A 23226-nucleotide genomic window follows, 5' to 3' on the forward strand; every position below is an offset into this window, starting at 1 on the left:
AAGTTCTTTTTTTTTCTTATAATTTTTATTTGCTAACAAAAAACCTATTTATGTAAGTCCCATTTTATCCCTTGGCCCAACCAAGAAAAATCCAAGATCGCATTCACAAAACATAAGTATTCACCAGGCAATTTATAGCACAAGTACTTATTGATATATATAAAAAGGGAATTTTATAGCCCTAGCTTAAGTACACACAGAGACAACAGTATGATGGAATACTTCTGTTTGTGTATTACAATTATATGTATACAAATGACAGAGATCTTCTGAAAAGTTCATCAAGAAAATTGAACCAATCTTTAATGAAGATTGAGTTCACTTGAGATGAAACTCAACTTGAAATTGAACTAATCTTTATAATCTCAAATCAAGCTATTTTATGACTTTCTCATTTTTTATTTTTTCCCATTTCCTTTCTCAAATATCTTGCAATGAGCTTGACCAATCTTGTTATACAATATGCCCTAGTATATGAGACTGTCCATTCTGGCCTTTATAAAGAGGCACTACAGTGCAAGGGGAAAATTAGCCTCGGGCATGCCATCTGACAATGAATAACAGGATCCAAAGGTTGCAGAATTACCCCATGATCTATATACATCGTCTACATCAAACCAGGGTCAGTCACAACCATGATGAAGAGGCAAGGCCATTTCCAACTAGGGGATTGTCATCTTCAACTACTTCGACGGGGTTCTTTTCTGCCCAAACAGCTGCGTCTTTATATCCAACCTCAAAGAGTTGGTCAAGAACATAATCTTCTGCAGGCTCAAGTGCCCAATTGAAAAGCTGAAATTTTTTGGGAATAGAATGTTCATTGGCTTATCCTCAAAGAAATTGGAGAATTCAATCAAAGGCCTACAAGATTACCTCTCGGGGACTGGCCCTATTTTCCGGATTCAAGTCTGGGCTGATCCCGATCCCTTGCAATCCCAATCGACTGGCTGGAAAAGCACAAATACGAACCTGCAAAACAACAAGGCTTAGTTACATACTACCTCCAGGAGGAACATCATACATGTGCTTGCGCAGATGTACCTTGTTTAGTTTCCATAATATATATATATATTTTTATAAGTAATAATGTATTAAAAAACGCAAAGAGGCGCAACCCAAGTACACAGGGAATATACAAGAGAGCGACTAAACAGGAGAGAAAGAAAAAGAGAACATAAAGAGAAAATCAGGAAAATTGATCACTAAAGGAGCAAGCCAGCCGGTAGTCAATGTGAAAAGCGTGTACAAAAAGAAATGAACAAGGTCCTCAAGGTTCCTCGACAAATCCTCAAAGCATCTCGCATTCTTTTCCTTCCAAAGGCACCATAAAAGATAAAGGGGAACCATCTTCCATACCACGGCACTACGGGTTCTTTTGCCCGACCACCAACTAGCAAACATCGCCTTGACGCTTCTAGGCATAACTCAACTCATGTTGAAACGAGAGAAGATAACATCCTACAACTTGCGCGCAACCCCACAATGAAGAAAGAGATGATCCACAGACTCCCTATCCGATTCACACATACAGCATCGATTACTCACAACAATACCTCTTTTCCGAACATTATCCAAAGTGAGAGATTTCTCAAGGGCGGCCGACCACGCAAGAAACGCCACTCTCAAAGGAGCCTTGGTGCGCCAAATACTTTTCCAAGGGAAGTGGTTGGACTCTTTAAAGGCAAGCGTCCTATAAAAAGAGCGTACCTCAAACTTCCCTTTTCTCGAAGGGATCCACCACATCCGGTCCTCCCCTTCCCCACAAATCGATGACGAATACAAGAACGAGAAGAAAGAGGCTAAAACCATCTCCTCCCAATCATAAATTCTACGAGTAAAAGTAACATTCCAGTGGACCATCCCATTTACACACTCCCGGATATCCGCAATGGAAGCATCCTTATTGCTAGCAATATTAAAAAGGCCAGAAAAAGCATCCTTGAGGGACATCTCGCCACACCATAAATCCTCCCAAAATTTGACTTTCCCCGCCGAACCAGGATCCAATCTAAAGTAGCACTGAAACGACCTCCAACCCCTACAAATGTGTTTCCATAACCTCACCCCATGCGTTCCACAAGGGACTTTTGTAACACCCGGTCCCATATTGAGAAGATGAGAAGAAGCCCACATAGAGTGGGTAGTTTATAAAGATAGTCATGGGTGCTAAGTCCCACATTGCTTAGTTACTAGGTGAAACTGGGCTTTATAATGAATTCTAGGGAAACTCCAAATTGACTAGTCCTTTTGGGGTAATAGCGTAGATGTGGCTAGCGCTTTTCCCTGGGTCGTTACAAGTGGTATCAGAGCCACCTACTAACGCCAGGCCATGTGGTATTAGAGCACTGCATGACGTAGCCCTGACGAGGACGTCAGGAATTTAAGAGGGGGAGTTTGTAACACCCGGTCCCATATTGAGAAGATGAGAAGAAGCCCACATAGAGTGGGTAGTTTATAAAGATAGTCATGGGTGCTAAGTCCCACATTGCCTAGTTACTAGGTGAAACTGGGCTTTATAATGAATTCTAGGGAAACTCCAAATTGACTAGTCCTTTTGGGGTAATAGCGCAGATGTGGCTAGCGCTTTTCCCTGGGTCGTTACAACTTTAGAATGCCAACCACCCCAATGCACCCATACTTTGCCACCAAGATACTTCTCCACCAAGCTTCTTCGTCATTTGCAAATCTCCATAACCATTTCCCCAAAAGAGCTTGATTAAAAAGACGCAAGCTCCGAATCCCTAGACCACCCTCAGCAATCGGAGAACAAACCTCGTGCCAATTGGAACTTAGGCTCGTCCTTAACCCCCCCCCCCCCCCCCAAAAATAAAAAATCCCGTTGAATCTTCTCAATGCGATTTGCCACGGAAATAGGGATGGGAAAAAGGGACAAAAGATAGGTGGGAAGATTGGATAAGGTGCTCTTGATGAGAGTGAGCCTCGCTCCCTTGGACAAATATGAGCGCTTTCAAGGGGCCAACCTTCTAGCAATTTTCTCCAACATGTCATCCCAAATAGCCAAAAGCTTGAACGAAGCCCTTAGTGGAAGACCCAGATACTTCAAGGGCAAAGAACTAGTGCCACAACCCAGAATACCAGCGAACTCACCCGTCTCAACCGAACCTCCGACAGGGACCAAAACAGATTTGGCCCGATTTACTTTTAACCCTAAAACCGCCTCGAAGCCAATAATGAGGGCTTTAATAAATCTAACTTGATTAGGAGCAGCCCCACAAAAAACCAACGTATCATCAGCAAAAAGAAGATGAGAAACAATTACCCACTCAGGCTCTCTTGCACCCACATAGAAGCCGTTAAAGAAACCCCTACTAATAGAAGCATTAATCATCCTACTGAACACCTCCATGACCATAATGAACAAAAAAGGCGAAAGAGGGTCACCTTGTCTTACCCCACGCGAACTCTCAAAGAAACCGGAAGGAGAGCCATTGATCAACACTGAGAACCGCACCGACGAGATACAATGTTCAATCCATGAGCACCATTTCTCACCAAAACTGCACCTTGATAAGTAGAGTAAAAACTTTCAGTTTATGCGATCATAAGCCTTCTCCATATCCAACATACACAAGAGGCCGGGATCCCCAGATCTAAAACCGCTGTCCAGGTATTCATTGGCAATAAGCACCGAATCCAAAATATGTCTACCTTTGACAAAGGCGTTCTGCGGGTTGGGAATGACTCGATTCATGACTCCCCTCATTCTATTGGCTAAAACCTTCGCAATAATCTTATAGATCCCTCCCCCCCCCCCCCCCCCCCCCCACAAGGCTGATTGGGCGGAAATCCTTCAGATCGAAAGCCCCATGCGACTTCGGAATAAGAGCAATAAACGTAGCATCGAGGCTTTTTTCAAATTTATCTCGATCATAGAATTCCGCAAAAACAGCCATGATGTCCTTTTTGATCACCTCCCAGCAATCTTGTAAGAAAGCCCTAGAAAAGCTATCCGGGCCTAAAGCCTTGTCCCTATCCATTTTTTAACCACCTCCCTTTCCTCGAAAGGAACTTCTAGACTAGAAGACTTATCCACCTCCAACATATCGAAATGAAGATTATCCAACCTCAGTCTCCAACTAAGAGTCTCTGTGAAGAGCGTTTCATAAAAGCGAGTGATATGATTACTAATAGCCTCTTGATCAGAAGTAGTAGTGCCATGAATGTTCAAAGACTCAACATAATTCTGTCTTCGGTTGGCATTAGCAGTCCGATGGAAGAATTTTGTACACTTGTCACCCTCTTTCAACCAACGGATCCTAAATTTTTGCCTCCAACTAATTCCTTCTTGAAGGAGGGAGAGTTCTAACTCACTTGCGAGCACCCTTTTCCTCTCAATCTCTTCCGTGGATAAACCTCTCTCTTCCTCCACCCTATCCAAAGCTTTAAGATCTTCCATACGAGCCTTAATACAAACCCCCACGTTGCCAAAATCTTGAGCATTAAATCTTCTAATATCCCACTTTAGAGCTTGCATCTTTTTAGAAAGAATGAAACTCAAGAGTACCCTGAAAATGATACGAGTCCCACCAACTACGCACTTTATCCACAAAACCCTCCACTTTGAGCCACATATTCTCAAATTTGAAAGGCCTTTTGCCTCCCGAGTAAGAATTGCAATCCAAAATATGCTCGGAGCAAACCCGAAGCATCCTATTTTGACGCAAGTCCGGATGGCAGGCTTCCCAATCCGGGGAGACAAGAAAGCAGTCAAGCCTAGACCAAGAAATATTATTTGACCAAGTAGAAATCCCCCCCACTAAGGGAAGGTCCATGAGACCCTGCTCCGAGATGAACTCACCAAAATCCCTCATTGCCGACCGTGAATGAGCTCCCCTCGACCTTTCACTAGGATAGAGAGTGACATTGAAATCCCCACCGATACACCATGGCACGTCCCAGCAACTCATGACCCCTGCCAGCTCCTCCCAAAGAAAACGCCTAGAGTTTACTCTGTTAGGACCATACACCCCCGCAAACGCCCACGCAAAGCCATCCTCAACATTCTTGAAAGAGCAAGTTGCCACATAACTTCCCAACACTATATCTATCTTCTCAACAGCCCTCTTGTCCCACATGAGCAAAATACCCCCCGAAGCCCCAATTGAAGGAACATAGCACCACTCCACATACAAGCAACCCCATAAACTCCTCACTAAGTTATATGAAATAAAATCCATCTTCGTCTCTTGGAAACAAATTACATCTGCCTTCCAACTTCTAAGCAAATTCCTAACCCTCAACCTCTTATCCCTCTCATTCAATCCTCTCACATTCCATGAAAGAATCTTGAGCTTCATGATTTAACTCCACTGGCCCTCCCCTTGTTCTTGTCCCTTGACAAATACTCCACAAAATTAACAGAAGACTACAAATTATAAAACTCCCTCTTACCTTTTTTAACTGCAGGAGTACACTCTTCCCTTTCCAATTCGTTGCCTTTGTTGTCGGCCATAAGTAACCCAATGGTCTCCTCAAGCTTTCCTTCTTCTCCATCACAAGATAGGCCAACTTCCTTGCATGCCTTAATGATAAAGACCCTCTCTTGCTCCTCCAACGGCTCCTCATGTAAAGAGTCTGGGACAAAAGACTCCTGGGAAATAGAACCCTCCACTGCTATAGAAACTCCACCCAAATTATCAACCTGTGGTGTGCATATCCCCGGCTCCTTACCCAGAATACCCAACACAGAAACACCTAGAGACTGGTCAACGGGGTTGCTCCCCAGAAAATCTTCCCTCCCGGACTCCTCACAGTCACCGGCAGCAGACCCAGAGAAAACCGGTGCACCCACTTGCCCAGCTTCTTGCCCAAAATCCCCGAGCCAGAAACTCTTGACCCACTCTTTAGAGAGCACTGATCAATATGGCCGAGCTCCGGAGGAGAGAAGCATCAAAATCAAGAGGGACAACCTGCAACTTACCCAGAAAGCCCGGAGTAGAATCCATCCTCGGTCTCGCCTGAACAGTGAAATCCACTGTCGAAACCTCACCTTGAGCGCCAACGCTTGCCGGAATCATCGTCATCGGCCCCTTGCCAGCCGAATCTACCCTCATCGGCGCCTCTGCCATGGCCGTAGTCTCGATCGGCCCGTGGGGATCAGCCAGCCCCTTGCCCGTCGACGCTACCCTCAACGGCTCCTCTACTGCGGCCACGGTCTCGATCGACAAGTGGAAAGCAGCGCAAACAACCCTGGCAACGTGGAGCGAACGCTCTGGAATATCGTCGACGCCCACCAGAGCTTTGGGACCGCCCTCCAACGATTCCAACGCACCTACCGGCTCCGCCCAGCACACGAGCTCTCCCCTATCTCCACTGTACTCGTCCCAAGCTCCACCGCCTTAAACTCTTGAATAAGCAAGGCCTTACTAGCAGGGCCATTGACGAGCCCATTTTCCAAATTGGGCCGAGCGCCCTTTTTCCTAAAATAAGTCTTAACAGCTTTCCCGGGCTTTTCACAAAACCATTTGGGCCGCACCATAAAGGCTTTCTTGTGCTGGACTACCCCGAGATTGATTACATTCTTTCTTGCCGATCCACAATCACAAACCTCATCAGCCTTGGGAACAGAAGTCTGACATTCTAGATTATTAATTGCTGCATCCAGCCTCTCCATACCCACGTCAATCTCGCCTTTTAACCTGCTCAACGACTCCTTGGCATTAATGAGCTCGACCTTCACACGCAAGAAAGACTGCACATCATGGCAGCCATTCCCCTCCCGTCCCTTCACGTGATCAGCTCCAAAATTCGATGCTAGCTGCTTACCGTGGGATAGAAACTGTTCGCCGGAGTTGGTGAACAGCTCGCTGGATCCCTACTAACGTCACCCGAAGACACCCCTTCCTTTGGGTAGAGCAATCCCGCCACACCTGGAGAAAAAGTCTTCCTCGGACCCTCCACACTACCACCGGCAGTCCACACCGGGACGTTAACCTGTTTCGAGTCCCCCACTAACTTGGCAGAAACTTGTTCTTGCTTGTCCCACTCTGCAGAGGCCTCTTTCAACTACCTTGGCACCCTGGCTATCGGTTCAAAGAAAGAACTAAAACAGTCCTCTGCCGGCTGCAGCGACAACCCCACCGCCTCCGCATAGCTCCTCCTACCCACCCCTTCCTTATCCTTGACCCCCTCCCTGACCTCCCTAACCCCTCTGGCCTCACAAAGAGAAGACTTTGCCAGGCGAACCAACATGATAAAACGATCCCAGCCTTGTCCATAACAACCTTCTGGAATGATAATCGATCCACACCTTTGCCTTCCATCAAATTCTTCTACTGTCAAAAAACGTCCATGTCTATTGAAACATTTCTGTGCAATAACCAATGGGAACCCTGCTCTGGATTGATCCCAAAAAACCTCAAAAGTCTCCACTGCCGCCAAGTCCTCCACTATGCGCACCAACCACACTAACTCATCCCTCTTCAAGAAAATGGACTTAAGTTTCCTGTTGCTCCTTTCAAGTATCCTCACCCCTGATGCCCCTCCCTTAATCAGCACATCAAACACTTTAGACTCTACAGACCACCTTCTCAAGCCAGCCATGACGGAAAAAAAAAAAAAATTATTTTAGGTGTCATAAATTCAACAAGCAGAAAAACAGGAATACTGATGCTGCAAGCTTCCATAATATTTTAAAGACCCGAATTCATAATATTATCATTACAAAACTAATTTGAATGACTACCAGATTTTTGGACTTTAAAAAGATTCATTCATGACATAGGATGTGAACACATTAAACTTATTGAATGCCAGAGCATACTATAGATAAATGTGTTCATGCTCATTTGACATTCTTTTGAGACTTAGCAAAAAAACATTCTTTTGAGGAGAAAATAAATTCAATCTCATTACCACAAAGAGTCTAAAAACACTACAAAATAATGTCATAAGTATATTTTGAGATGCCCAAACGCCCCCTTAAATCATTGCTTTCGAATTTAAAAGAACTTCCAGAGAAAAGTCTTCACATGATAGATTAAGAGACAAAATCAAGCAATGAATGTTTCACAGTTTGGCATAATTAGCACACACCAGTCATAAAATTTAAAAAAGACAAGAAAAAAATAAGATCAGTGGCAGAAGCAGGCAACACACACTAAGCTGACAATAAATTATTCAGGACCTCCAGAAAAACAATCCCAATAAGGAATCTCTGCAACTGTCATACATTTTTCACAAACATTACTCTGCTGCTACTTAGAAAATAAATTAACTCAAATACCACATAAGTAATATATGCAATAAGCTACAATTTATAAGGCTTCCCTATATACTAAGTATCAGGTTTTACAAAATTGGAAAAAAACTGAGTCACTACAAATACCGTCTGTGCAGCAGAGGTTGGTGGCATAAACAACGTCAAACCACCATCAATACAGAGTCTATTCCGAAACAATGTAGCTGGCCTTGGTGCAAGATATCTGCACTGAAATATATTTTCAGTTCTACTTATGTACTAATACAGTAGAAACAATTTGCAAAGCAAAATGGTATATTGACTAATCACCCTGGAATAAAAGAAGAAGTGAAAACCGCATTGATGAGATCTTCCTTGGAATCATACTGATCGACCAATAAACCCCTAGGTCTCCAGAGAATCTGGGTTACAGCAACTGTAACAAAAGAGACCATAATAAGGAGTGGCACATTGAAGTGAATTGAAAAGTAAGTTGTTCTAAATGAGCAAAAGCAATCTAATCAATCTTAGAAGGCCTGCTATATATAGATAAAAAGCAGGTGCTCTATGATGTGATGAAAAGCCTTATGAACCAAAAGCTTTAAAAAGGCATTATAGAGGCACCTCTGAGGCTAAAGGAACAGCAAAGACCTCCCCCCAGGTTTTCCATCATTTAAGACACCCAACCCTCCCAGTAAAACATGTATGATTAAAGTAATCTATCAGACAATTTTATGCTTAATCACAATTTATCCACTAATTTATGCTCACATTGTTCAAAATATTTTTCGATGACCAAACTACTGCTTATTGTGTTATGCATAAGGAAAATTTGACCTCTCTCTATCACTTGCAGCCTCCCTCCACCCCTTCCTCTGAACTTAATATTCCTTCGAAGTCAAACTTACAATTTTTAACATTAAAAAATACCTATTGGATAATCACCATGTTAATTTTTAATGGATAATCTGTTTTTTGGCTGCGTAAAAAGCTACACTAGACAGAAAACTTCAAACTAGAGGCCAGCCTCTTGATTTGAAAATGATCAATACAAATACTTCTAAAGGATTCTTACATACATAATTTGTTACTTTGGAGAAGACCCAAAAGGCGGATATGGTGAAAGATTTGGAGAACACCTTGTTGTGTGAAGAAATTCATTGGCGCCAAAAATCGAGAGCTTTGTGGCTCAAGGAGGGGGACCGCAATACTCGTTTATTTCATAAAATGGCTAACTCTCATCGCAGGTATAATCGTGTGGAAGTGCTTCGTATTAACGGCGTTTTATCCGATGATCCGGCTGAGGTAAAAGATCACATTGTGAGGTATTATCAAAGCTTATACTCGGAACAAAGCACATGGCGACCTAGAATGGACAACCAGCCTTTTTTGTCCATTGATGAGGAGGATAAAAGGTGGTTAGAAAGAGATTTTGAGGAAAAGGAAGTTTGGGAGGTGGTTAAAGGTATGGATGGTGATAAGGCTCCGAGTCTGGATGGCTTCTCCATGGCTTTTTTTCAAGCTTGTTGGGGTGTTATTAAGAATGATGTTATGGCTGTTTTTGCCGAGTTCCATCGTAGACGACAGCTGGAGAAAAGCTTGAATGCAACTTTTATTTCCTTGATCCCAAAAAAGGCAGAAGCGGTGGAGATGAAGGACTTTCAGCCCATTAGCTTGGTGGGAGGGGTGTACAAAATTGTATCTAAGGTTCTTGCCAACAGGATGAGAACTGTGTTGGGTAAGATCATATCATATTCTCAAAATGCTTTTATTGGGGGTCGTCAAATCCTAGATTCGGTTCTTATTGCAAATGAATATGTGGATAGTTGCATGAAGTCAAGGGTGCCAGGTGTTCTTTGCAAATTAGATTTGGAGAAAGCCTACGACCATGTTAATTGGGACTTTGTGTTGTATTTGCTGCATAGATGTGGTTTTGGCGAGAGGTGGAGGGCTTGGATAGAGTGGTATATTACGTCGGTAAGATTTTCCATTCTTGTGAATAGTTCTCCAGAAGGCTTCTTTAATAGCTCGAGGGGAATTCGGCAAGGGGACCCGCTTTCTCCGTTACTTTTTGTGCTTGTTATGGAGACATTGAGTAAGATAGTGAATGCGACGGTTGACTTAGGCTTTTTGACTGGCTTCTTGGTGGGAAATAGGGTATTATCGGAGTTGGTGGTCTCTCACTCTTTATTTGCTTATGACACCTTGATTTTTTGTGAAGCTTCGATCGAGCAAATCCGGTATGTGCGGCTCATTCTTTTATGTTTTGAAGCTGTTTCGGGTTTGAGAGTGAATCTTGGAAAGTCTAAAATTGTGGCTATTGGGGAGGTGGAGAACATTGAGGGTTTAGCTGATTTCCTTGGGTGTAGTGTTGCCGATTTGCCTATGAAGTATTTGGGTCTCCCTCTTGGGGCGGCGCATAAGGATACAGCTATGTAGAATGATGTGATCGAAAAGATTGAGCGTCAGATGGCAGATTAGAAGAGAATGTATCTCTCTAAAGGAGGTCGTTTAACTCTCATTAAGAGTACGCTCTCTAATCTACCGACTTACTTTTTGTCCCTATTTCCGATCCCTATAAGTGTAGCTAAAAGACTTGAGATAGTTCAAAGAGATTTCTTATGGGGAGGGATGGGAGACGAGCCTAAGATGCATCTTGTAAATTGGAATCAAGTCTGTCGTCCTCTTCGGTACGGCGAGCTTGGCATTCGAAAGTTGCATCAGTTCAATCAAGCTCTCCTAGGTAAATGGCTTTGGAGATATGCGAATGAGAGTGAGGCTTTGTGGTATAAGGTTATCAAATCTAAGTATGGAGATCAGGATGGTGGGTGGTGCACAAAGAAGGTCTCGGGTTCCCATGGTGTGTGCTTATGGAAGCACATTTGTCAAGGCTGGGATTTTTTTGCCAAAGGCATCCGTTTTGAGGTGGGGGTGGGTTCGAAAGTTCGTTTTTGGCATGATATTTGGTGTGGGGATTCCGCTTTGAAGCATGCTTTCCCGTCCTTGTTCAACATCGCCAGACATAAAGAAGCTTGGGTGAAGGATAACTTCATGTGGAGGAGTGGGGTGGTCGAGTGGAATGTCATTTTTGTGCGGCCCGTACAGGACTGGGAGATGGATTTGATTTATGCTTTCTTGGACCGGTTGTACTCTTGCAAGATATCCACAGGTTCTGTGGATCGTATTCGATGGTCATCGTCTAAGAAAGGCAAGTTCGAGGTTAAGTCACTTTTCAAGGCCTTGTCTAATTTAGATCATGAGGTGTTTCCTTGGAAGAGCATTTGGCGTACTAAGGTGCCTATGCGAGTGGCTTTTTTCGGGTGAACCGCGGCCTTAGGCAAGATTTTGACTCACGACACCCTGCGGAAGAGGAACCTAGTGATAGTGGAGTGGTGTTGTATGTGCAAGAAGAATGGAGAATCAGTCGATCATCTTCTTCTCCATTGTGAGATCGCGAGCATTCTTTGGCATACTATTTTTGATCGATTTGGGTTGCATTAGGTCATGCCTTGCAAAGTGAGGGGCTTGTTCGATTGTTGGTGGTCGGAAGGACGTTCCCGAAGCGCGGTAGTGTGGAAGATGATCCCTCTGTGTCTCATGTGGTGTATTTGGAATGAAAGGAATGCTAGATGCTTTGAGAACTCCACTAGGACCATAGAGGAATTGACTCATTTCTTCTTCTTTACTTTGTATTCCTGGACAGCCGCTTGGCTTGCTCCTATAGGGATTAGTTTCTCTGATTTCCTTTTTCATTTTTCTCCCTCTTAGGCGCTCTCGTTTATACTTCCCGTGTATGTGGGTTGCGCCCCTCTGCGCTTTTTATATCATTATTACTTATCAAAAAAAAAAAAAAGTTCTTGACCCTTTAAAATGTTCTTCCAAAATTTTGAAAAGACCTTTGATATCACTTTGTTGTTTTTTCTTTTGTTAAGGTAATCACAATATCAATTAAAAGCATAAGATGCCCCCATGTAAAGATAGCACATTTTTACTTTAATTTCCTAAGCAATTAAGCATGTAATTCATTATACAAGCCACTCATAAGAGGATCCAATCATATAAATCTATGCTAGGAAAACAGCATGGTAAATTTCTGACTCTTGATCTGTATTCATATTATCCTATATAGCTTGTATTTCTTTTCCTTAGAAGGGGTTGGTGGAAGGAAAGAAAAACTTGCAAACTTTTGCATATGTTCTTCTGTTCCTTTTTATCAGGGAAGTTTACCAAATCAATGCAAGGTATATAAGAAAATCAAGGAAAAAAAAAAGCGACCAGCATTATCAAGTTCCCTAGTGTTATCCAGGCAACAATATACGAGCAAAATCTCCAGCTGTAACCCACATTTCATTGCCTTGTTTCTATATAGACTGCATTTAATTTTGTCTATTTTTTCAATTACAAAAATATAGACAAGAAGAAAACTATTATGCAAATGGGCAATCAACCTTTAAGATAGGCAAAATTCGGGATGAGTATTAACTTACGAAATTCTGGATGTCAAAATGATACAACACTAACAGTAAACCATCAAGTCGCCAATATTACAGAATAAATAAAAACAAATAAAAGACAAAATAGAAAGAAAAGAACCAAGAAGAAGAAGAAGAAGAAGCGCACACATACAATTGGTAGACATACTGGCATAATTCAGAACATGTCAAAAGTAGGGTTCAAGCTACAAATATTTGAAAGCATCTTTTGCTATTAATATTGATTTCCTCGTAGACATGACCTCAAAATCACTAGGATTTAGATAATCCATAACCACTACAGACATACATTTACATATATGCACATTCATACATATACTCAACCATACAACTAAAAAGAATTAGCCACCAGCAAAACTTTCTAAACACATACCATAATATGCACATTTAAGGAAGCGGAACCATTCTTACCACGAACCCTACCACTGGACCTAATATGAACATCATCTGGCAGAAACTTGTCGAGAACATCCCGAAGAACAGCCTATACAAAGAGACATTGGAAAAAATTAAGACAAAGTTTGAGCAAAACTTTATATGGGAAATTAAGGTGGCTCTCTCATTTCCATAGCGCTGCTAGTTTAAGAGCTTTAGAATTCACAAACTTCCAAAAATCAATATTGTTGGTATAATTGACTTTCTTAATTCCATATTTATCAATACAAAATGTTTGAAAAGGTTTGATCTTGAGGTTTACTTCCTTCAAGGTCCAAGATTTAACACCTCATAGGTGCAAACAATTCCTTGGAGCCACACCCCCAAATAAAAAGCTAGCGACTTAACCAGTTCCGTATAGGGAAACTTCCGAGGGTACGGTGCATGGGACCACGGTTTACACTGCAGGAGTAGATCCGAAGGGCCCTGCCTTGGAGAGGTTCCACGACATTAAAAAAAAAAAAAATGTTTGAAAAATGACAAAATGAGTGGGCCTTAACTATCAGTTTTGTGATTTCTATATAATTTGAAACAATACCAAGTTTTTAGCTTTTTCAAATGACCATAACATGCAACAAATTGAAGATCATATAAAGGACAAGATTCCACTTCGCAAGAAGCAAAATCCATACTACTTATTGTATCATGATAAACCATAGACCCAAATTTTGAGCTGACATGTTTGAATTGATGAACTTCTATTCTACCCTCTTTATCCTAGATTCTTCATTAAATCTCCATCTTAGATTAGGGTTTTACATATATAATCGGAATTGCCATTTGCAAACTCATGGTAAGAAAGGTAAAGGATAGCATTGAGAGATTTCTAATACTTAAAGGACCAAATAGAAATAATCAATAGCTCAGGAACGAAATTGGAATCTGACAGAGTGCAGGGACTAAAATCATATTTTGACCCAAAAATATATACAAAATCCATTCAACTTTAATACAGTACTTTCCTTTTTGGAGAACTTATGTACCTATAACATACTCAACTAACTAACGTTTTTGGAAAAAAGTTGTAAGATACCAAAAAAAAAAAAAAAGCAGTTAATACGGGCTCACCAGACAAACCTTGTCATAAAAAGATCATAATGACTAAAAACAAAAATGATTCACAATGTTTATTCTCAAGACAAAACTTTCACTACTGGATGTAGCAGGACTTGTTCTACAACTGCATATTTTACACTAATTAATTTCATAAATTGATCATAATACTGCAGAAAAAAAAAAAAGTAAATATAATATAATGATACTGTCCAAGATATGAACAAGCCTAATACAAACAAACATGGCCTAAAGTTCTATACCAGTGAAGGTGCGGGAAAGGCTTGAACACCACTACTGTCTACTGATGTAGACTCTCATTTGATCAATAGAAAAGAGTAGACAGTATCAATCAGATATGAAGAGACTCAAGTTCCACTACAAAGAGAGAGATCAATTTTGGATCACACGCGCTGAAAGTGTTAAGAATTATGTTAATTACTGATCTAGACAACCATTCACCACTATTCTTCAAACGTGAATATATTAAAATAGTACTCAACCTAGAAATATCAGTACTGAATAATATATTCTTTGCACAACTGAAGAAGAGACATACCCCAAGCCGAAATGCTGTCCCTCTATTCCGGCAATCTTCAGCCAGTATTTTGGTAGCTTTCAATGCCTCTTCCATACTGGCTCCAGAGGCAACTACCGCACAGACTATCGCACCCGCTGAGGAACCAGCTAATGGTGTGGTTTCCTGTATCAGAATATATAGAATAGTTATGAATGCTATGGCTTGAGCTAAAGATTAGATTGTTCATTTGCTAATGAAATAGCGAACAACTGACCAACAAGCTAAAGTCGGAGTAAATATCAAAAACAAAATGGAAAAGATAATAATAAGAAAAGAAAAAAGAAAGAAACAGAAGCTATCAGTGTTAACTGGTATTTTGCACACAAAGGTTGAATAAAAAAAACATGAGTGTTACTACCAGTAAAATGATTTTGATTTAACTTTACTCCAGATCAAGCAAGGGGGGATGCTTTTAAAAGAAACGAACCAAAACACAAGACCAGCAAGATATAGTAACTTTCAGGACCCAAACTGTATTCGCTATCAAAAAGCAAAACACAAGGACACTCTAATCTCGTCACTAGTATATTCCAACCTCTCAACAAATATACAATTATCTTTGAACGCATTGATATAGATGCCCACTTCTGCTTTGAAACTTACATATACCATCAACAAAGGGGAGCTATTTTAAATTAACAGAAATGGGTTATATCCATTTCAGCAAAAATTGAAAGAACCTATTCTAGAATCACAAAAACCAATACAAATGAGCCTTTGTACTAGAAAAAGCCTTAAGGGAACAAAGCTTTCTTCTTTTTCTTTTTCTTTTTTTTTCTTTTTTTTTTTTTTGCACCTCATGGTTGAAATCACACAAAAGAGAACTGTCCATTCGTTTTTTTGCAATGAATTTTAAAATCACAAGAGGTGGAAATTCTTCAAAAATTCAAATTCAACCGTTCCAAAGTTGTTTACAAAAATATAGTGGGAAAAACAACAACCTTGATATAACCCTTCTCAATGAGAAACTGAGCGACCCCAAGATGGTAGGGAAACAAAAGGCCAGCGGCGGAGAAGCTGAACCCGGGGCTGGTAACGACACGGCGTCGGCGCTCGGCCTCCACGTCCTTGACGCGCTGCTCCCATATCACCTGGGGCTCAGCCTCGTCCTTCACCACCGCCCCAATCCTCTCATCGTCCGGCCCAGAGTCGTCGAACATCACCACCGAGCCCATCTCGCCGTTGGGGCCTCTCCTGGGCCTCTTGACGAAGAGCCGCGAGGCCAGGCCCAGGAAGAGCTCCCCAGTAGCCACCGCAAACGATTTCTTGTCGGAGGTGGAGTTGTCGGTGCTGCAGGATAGGGTTTGGGTGCGCCGAGGGAGGGTGTAGCGGCGGGTGAGATTAGGGTAGGCAGGGAACGAGGAGTGAGAGTGGGAGAGAAAGAGAGAGGAGTGGGAGAGAGCCATGAATGGAGAAGAACAAGCTCTGACTGGTTTCCCGTTCAAATGCATTTCTCTATTTTTTTCTTTTTGTTTTCAAGTAAAGCTTGTTTGTATTGCCGGGAGGGAGGGAGGCGGCTGGAATGGTGTGATTGTTTTGTTCGGTTTTCGGCAATTGCAAACAATAATAATAAATGGGGGTGTGATATGATGTGCTCAGGTGGAGTTTATAGACGGCTGTTTCTAGTAAATATTTTTGTTGTGAATTTTTTTTTTTTTTTTTTATTAGTAATAAGAAGTGATTACTGTCATATAAAAGTGAAATAAGACGTTAGTTTTTGTGAAAAAATAAATAAATAAAAAAGATTTTTGAAACAGTTTTTTTTTTAAGGAGTGAAAATAATAAGAGGGGAAAAGGCGGAGTTTGCCAAATCGGTTGTATTTAAAAACATTATTAACTTTGATGATTATTTAAAATTGAGTGTAGAATTAGGGTTTTTAAATGAGCCAAGCTAAGACTTGGCTTAGCTCAATTGAACTCTATTTATTCGAGTAATAAATGAGTTTGAACACAAAAATTAGCTCAAATTAAACGATACATGCTCATATAAACTCAGCTCGACTCAAATAATGCTCTTGAGCATGACTTGTATAATTTCAACACTACTCACGACTCATTTAGCTCAAAAGTTCTTTCGTGTGTATATATATACACACATATTTAAGTAACCTATATAATATTCTATTTTTATTAGTGCACACATATATATACCCAAGCATATACAAATATAAGATTGAGGTGTATATCATATTAACGAGTAGTGATTTCAAGGACACTGGTGTGCTTGAATAGTAAGCATGCCGATGTTAAAATATTATTATTATTATTATTATTTTTATTGTTCAAATATTATTTTAATAATATTTTAACACTGGCGTGCAGTGGTGTGCTAAAAATCACTACTCCATATTAACATATTAAATAGTAAATACTAACTATAGTTAAGAGTTAATAAAATTGTTAATACTATTATCTAGTTCTAGCATATTTAACTATATAACTATATGTTAATAATTAATGTGTTAGTCTATGTTAACTATAGTTATAACTATGTTATATAATATGATGACATATGGTTAAATAGTTAACTAACATATTTAATGGTTTGTATATAACTATATGACAATATTGAGTAGTTAGTATATAAGTCTATAACTATATACATAAACATAATATATGATATGTCACACATTGTTAATTATAGTTATATACTATACTTATGCCATTAATTAATTAGTTCTTTATAGTATACTAAACTTACTACTTGTTCACATTATACATATACTATACTCTATACTCTTTAATCATTTTAGATTTTATAAATTGGCCCAAAACTTTCTTTTATGTTTTGGGGACCGTAGGTAGCTCGTACTTAGGTCTTCGGTTGATGAAGAGTTGAAGAACTAGAAGAAGCTATTAAAAGAAGACAAGTACAGAGTTGGGTGTCTAGACAGAAAGAAGAGAAGTCTAGACGGTATACTACAGAGGTCATTACATAAAGTGATCGTTACCAAAGGAGTTCAAACTGTCAGATTTTGTGACTTGTTTTCACAAGTCTTACCGTGGGCCTCACAGCAGTATGGCATCCCATACTCTTTGTCTTGTTTTTTTTTCTCTCCCACACGTCTCTCTTTCTCTCCATCTATTGAGCTTCTTCTAGAAGCTTTTAGAAAAGGCTAGCTTTGTTTTGTTTGAAGCCATTCAGTCATCAAGAAGGAGAGGAGGGCAGCAGCAACTTAAGCAAGAAAAAGAGAGAAAGAAGAAAAGAAAGAGTTGCCGAGAGAGAGGGACTTGTGTTGCAAAGAGAAGAAGGGATACACCATTTTTTTTCCTTCATTTTGATCTCACTTTTGGAGTGCTTAAAGCTTAAAGAATTTTAGAGAATATTTTTCTCTTTTGTATCTAATTCTCTTTTGAGTGAGATTGGGGTGTATTGGGGCTTTTGGGTTTGAGTGGTTTTGTTTGTACTACTATTTGTACTCCACTCTTTTGTTAGTGAATTTCTCCTAGATCGTCTTCGCCAGTGGATGTAGGCTTGTTAAGCCGAACCACTTAAATCTTGGTGTCTTGTGTGGTTGTGTGATTTTTATATTCTGCACTTTTCTACTTCTTTGGTGATCTTGGATTTGCATTTGTCACAACAAATTGGTATCAGAGCTCGGGTATTTATTTTGCGGGATGGCTACTGCAAAATTTGAAGTAGAGAAGTTTGATGGTCAGAATAGTTTCAGCCTTTGGCGCATCAAGATGCGAGCTTTGTTACGACAACAAGGCTTGGCGAAGATTTTGGATGGCGAGGTGTCATCAACATCATCAACGGAGGAAACGAAGGAACTTGAAGAAAAAGCCCACAGTGCAATTTTGTTGTCTCTTTCAGATGGAGTTTTAAGAGAAGTTGCCGATGAAGAAACGGCCGCTAGACTTTGGAAGAAGCTGGAGAGCTTGTACATGAAGAAATCCCTCACAAACCGATTGTATTTGAAGCAACGGTTATGTACCCTCAAGATGAAAGAATGTATGCCTCTTTGTGATCATCTTGATGACTTTAATAGAATTATTTTGGATCTGAAAAATATTGATATTAAAGTAGATGATGAGGATCAAGCCTTGATTTTGTTATGTTCACTACCAGATGCCTTTGATAATTTTGTTAATTCAATGTTGTACGGTAGAGATACTATCTCCTTAGCTGATGTTAAATCTGCTTTAAATTCTATGGAGTTGAGGATAAGATTGAATAGTAAAGGTAGTGATAATCAGGCAGAGGGTTTATTTGTTAAGGGTCGTTCAGAAAATTCTTCTAATTTTAGAGGTCGATCCAGTGAGAGGGATTCGGGTACAAGTAAATCAAGAGGCCGATCACAGTCCAGGTCAAAGAAGAAAGTAAAGTGTTACTATTGTAAAAAGTATGAGCATTATAAATCCGAGTGTCCGAAGTTGAAAAATAAAGAGGAAGGTGACAGGCAAAGTTCCTCTTCTGTGGCTGGTGTTGTCGAAGGAAATTCTAAAGGTTCAGACCTTGTCCTTGCAGTTACCATTTCTAATGATCGTTCTAACGACAAGCGGGTCCTTGATACTGCTTGTACATTTCATATGTCCCCTAAAAGGGATTGGTTTACTACCTATGATTTAGTCAATGGTGGTTCAGTCTTGATGGGAAATAATGTCGCCTGCAAGATTGTTGGTATTGGTACAATCAGAATTAGGATGCATGATGGGATTGTGAGGACTTTGACGAATGTTCGACATATACCAGATTTGAAGAAAAATCTTATTTCATTGGGCACTTTGGACTCCCTTGGATACAAGTATTCCGGTGGAGGTGGAGTCATTCGGGTTAGCAAAGGCTTATTGGTTATAATGAAAGGTAACAAGGTTGATGGCCTTTACTTTCTTCAAGGTAGTGCGGTAACAGGTTCAGCTGCTGTGTCTTCTTCAGATGATCCAGATTCAGACACTACCCGATTATGGCATATGCCGTTGGGTCATATGAGTGAGAGGGGTATGACAATCCTGAGCAAGCGAGGTTTGCTTTGTGACCAGAAAACAGGATCTCTTGACTTTTGTGAGCATTGTGTGTTCGGGAAGCAGTGCAGAGTCAAGTTCAGTACATGCATCCACAGAACAAATGGTACATTGGATTATATCCATTCAGATCTATGGGGTCCCTCTCAGGTTCCATCAAAGGGTGGTGCTCGATACTTTGTTACATTTATTGATGATTATTCGAGAAAGGTCTGGGTGTATTTTTTGAAGAAGAAAAGTGATGTGTTTGTCACTTTCAAGCAATGGAAGACATTAATTGAGAATCAGACTGGGAAGAAAATCATGCGACTCAGAACAGACAACGGCATGGAATTTTGTAGTGGTGAATTTAATAAATTCTGCAAGGATGAAGGCATCGCTAGACATCGCACAGTTAGTCATACTCTACAGCAAAATGGAGTTGCTGAGTGGATGAACAGGACTCTCTTGGAGAGAGCGCGTTGCTTACTTTCAAATGCTGGGTTGTCTAGAGATTTTTGGGCTGAGGCGGTCAATACTGCTTACTATTTGGTCAACCGTTCTCCATCAACAGCCATTGATTGTAAAACTCCTTATAAGGTATGGTCTGGTACTCCTGCTGATTATTCTTTTTTAAAAAATTTTGGTTGTCCTGCTTATTGTCATGTGAATGATGGTAAGCATGAGCCTAGGTCAAAGAAATGTATATTTCTAGGCTATGCGGATGGGGTGAAGGGATATAGATTGTGGTGTTCTGATCCTAAATCACCTAAGTTTATAGTCAGTAGAGATGTTGTATTTGATGAATCTGCCATGCTTTACCCGAGAAAGGAGTCTATTGTCTCTGCAGGAAAGGAGCAGGGTTCTAGCAAGGAGGTGGAGCTTCAAGTGGAGGCTTCACAGAGGGTGCGAGATAACACTCAAGATCAGCCTGTTACAGATGTTCATGATTCCAGTTCTGATGATGATGATCCACAAGAAGAGCAAGAGACCAGTATTGCAGCTGGTAGACAGAGGAGGCAGATTAGGCCACCTCAGAGATATGGCTATGCAGATTTGGTAGCATATGCACTTACTGTGGCAGAGGACACTACAATCCAGGAGCCTTCCACTTACTCAGAAGCTGTCACAAGTAGTGAGTCTGCTCAATGGGTTATTGCCATGAATGAGGAGATTGAGTCTCTTCATAAGAACCAAACATGGGAATTGGTGAAATTGCCTAAAGGCGCTAAAACTGTTGGTTGCAAATGGATCTTCAAGAAAAAGGAAGGAATCCCAGGTGTTGAAGATGCAAGGTTCAAGACACGTTTGGTAGCAAAGGGCTATAGTCAAAGAGAAGGTATGGACTTCAATGAAGTTTTCTCTCCTGTTGTGAGACATAGTTCTATTCGTGTTTTGCTTGCCATGGTTGCTTTAAATGATTTGGAACTTGAGCAACTTGATGTGAAAACTGCATTTCTGCATGGTGAGCTTGAGGAAACCATTTACATGCATCAGCCAGAAGGGTTCATTGCTGAAGGTAAAGAAGATCATGTTTGTCAGTTGAGGAGGTCGTTGTATGGTTTAAAACAATCTCCAAGACAGTGGTACAAGCGCTTTGACAGCTTTATGATCGGACATGGTTACACAAGAAGTAGCTATGACAGCTGTGTGTATTACAGGCAATTATCTGATGGTTCTTTTGCTTATTTGTTACTCTATGTGGATGACATGCTTATTGCTGCTAAAAGCATGTTGGAGATTAAGAGATTGAAATCTATGTTGAATGATGAGTTTGAAATGAAGGATTTGGGTGCTACGAAGAAAATCCTTGGTATGGAGATTCACAGGGATAGAAAAGCGGGAAAGTTGTACTTGTCACAGAAAAAGTACATTGAGAAAGTACTTGAACGCTTTGGTATGCATAATTCTAAATCAGTGAGTACTCCACTTGCAGCTCATTTCAGACTCTCAGCAACGTCAGCACCACAGAGTGAGGAGGAGGAGCAGTTCATGTCACATGTTCCTTACTCTACTGCAGTTGGAAGCATCATGTATGCTATGGTGTGCACTCGTCCAGATATTTCACAGGCAGTCAGTGTTGTTAGTCGCTACATGGCGAATCCGGGCAAGGTTCACTGGCAGGCAGTGAAATGGATACTCCGTTATTTACGGGGCACTACAGATGTTGGTTTAGTCTATGATAGAGGCAGTGGTATCAGTTCCAGTGATACTGGTTATGTTGATTCAGATTATGCTGGTGATTTGGATAAAAGAAGATCTCTGACAGGTTTTGTTTTCACTCTTTCGGGGTGTGCCATTAGTTGGAAAGCGACTTTACAGTCGACAGTTGCTTTGTCCACCACGGAGGCAGAGTATATGGCAACAGCAGAGGCAGTGAAAGAAGCTATTTGGCTCAGAGGTTTGGTTAGTGATCTGGGTTTGCAACAAGATGAGACTGTTGTATTTTGTGATAGCCAGAGCGCAATACATTTGACCAAAAATCAAATGCATCATGAGATGACCAAACACATTGATGTCAGATATCATTTTCTTCGGGAGGTCGTGACACAAGGTGATATCATAGTGAAGAAAATTGCTACAGCGGAAAATCCAGCGGACATGTTGACGAAGCCACTTCCGATCCTCAAGTTCAAGCATTGCTTGGGCTTGATTGGTGTTTGTAGTTTGTAATTACCCTTAGGGGTGTTGGAGGAGACGTCTTGAGGATATTTGTGTTGAAGACTTGATGAAATTCAAGTCAAGGTGGAGATTTGTCAGATTTTGTGACTTGTTTTCACAAGTCTTACCGTGGGCCCCACAGCAGTATGGCATCCCATACTCTTTGTCTTGTTTTTTTTCTCTCCCACACGTCTCTCTTTCTCTCCATCTATTGAGCTTCTTCTAGAAGCTTTGAGAAAAGGCTGGCTTTGTTTTATTTGAAGCCATTCGGTCATCAAGAAGGAGAGGAGGGCAGCAGCAACTTAAGCAAGAAAAAGAGAGAAAGAAGAAAAGAAAGAGTTGCCGAGAGAGAGGGACTTGTGTTGCAAAGAGAAGAAGGGATAAACCATTTTTTTTTTCCTTCATTTTGATCTCACTTTTCGAGTGCTTAAAGCTTAAAGAATTTTAGAGAATATTTTTCTCTTTTGTATCTAATTCTCTTTTGAGTGAGATTGGGGTGTATTGGGGCTTTTGGGTTTGAGGGGTTTTGTTTGTACTACTCTTTGTACTCCACTCTTTTGTTAGTGAATTTCTCCTGGATCGTCTCCGCCAGTGGATGTAGGCTTGTTAAGCCGAACCACTTAAATCTTGGCGTCTTGTGTGGTTGTGTGATTTTTATATTCTGCACTTTTCTACTTCTTTGGTGATCTTGGATTTGCATTTGTCACAACACAAACTACTAAGCAAATAAGCTCTCTCGGATTCAAGAGTGTCCGGACGAACAGAAGATATGTCCAAACAGTTGGAGTTTCAAAAATATATTGTTGGTAGGGATGTATGGACAACACAAATCTGGACGAGGCAAGTCCAAATGGAACAAA

General features: G+C 40.7%; 1 protein-coding gene across 1 annotated transcript; it reads right to left on the reverse strand.

Moving 5' to 3' along the window:
• Positions 1 to 211: 211 nt before the first annotated feature.
• Positions 212 to 16323, reverse strand: LOC132185442 (Acyl transferase/acyl hydrolase/lysophospholipase superfamily protein). The gene is made up of 7 exons (XM_059599218.2): positions 15703 to 16323; positions 14741 to 14884; positions 13105 to 13177; positions 8531 to 8636; positions 8348 to 8444; positions 874 to 969; positions 212 to 792 (listed from the first exon to the last, which is right to left on the reverse strand). Exons 1-7 carry the CDS (start codon positions 16210 to 16212, stop codon positions 628 to 630), a joined length of 1191 nt encoding a protein of 396 aa, XP_059455201.1. The 5' UTR covers positions 16213 to 16323; the 3' UTR covers positions 212 to 627.
• Positions 16324 to 23226: the final 6903 nt, after the last annotated feature.

This window comes from Corylus avellana, chromosome 2, assembly GCF_965113065.1.
Source record: "Corylus avellana chromosome 2, dhCorAvel1.hap1.2, whole genome shotgun sequence".
NCBI lineage: Eukaryota > Viridiplantae > Streptophyta > Magnoliopsida > Fagales > Betulaceae > Corylus > Corylus avellana.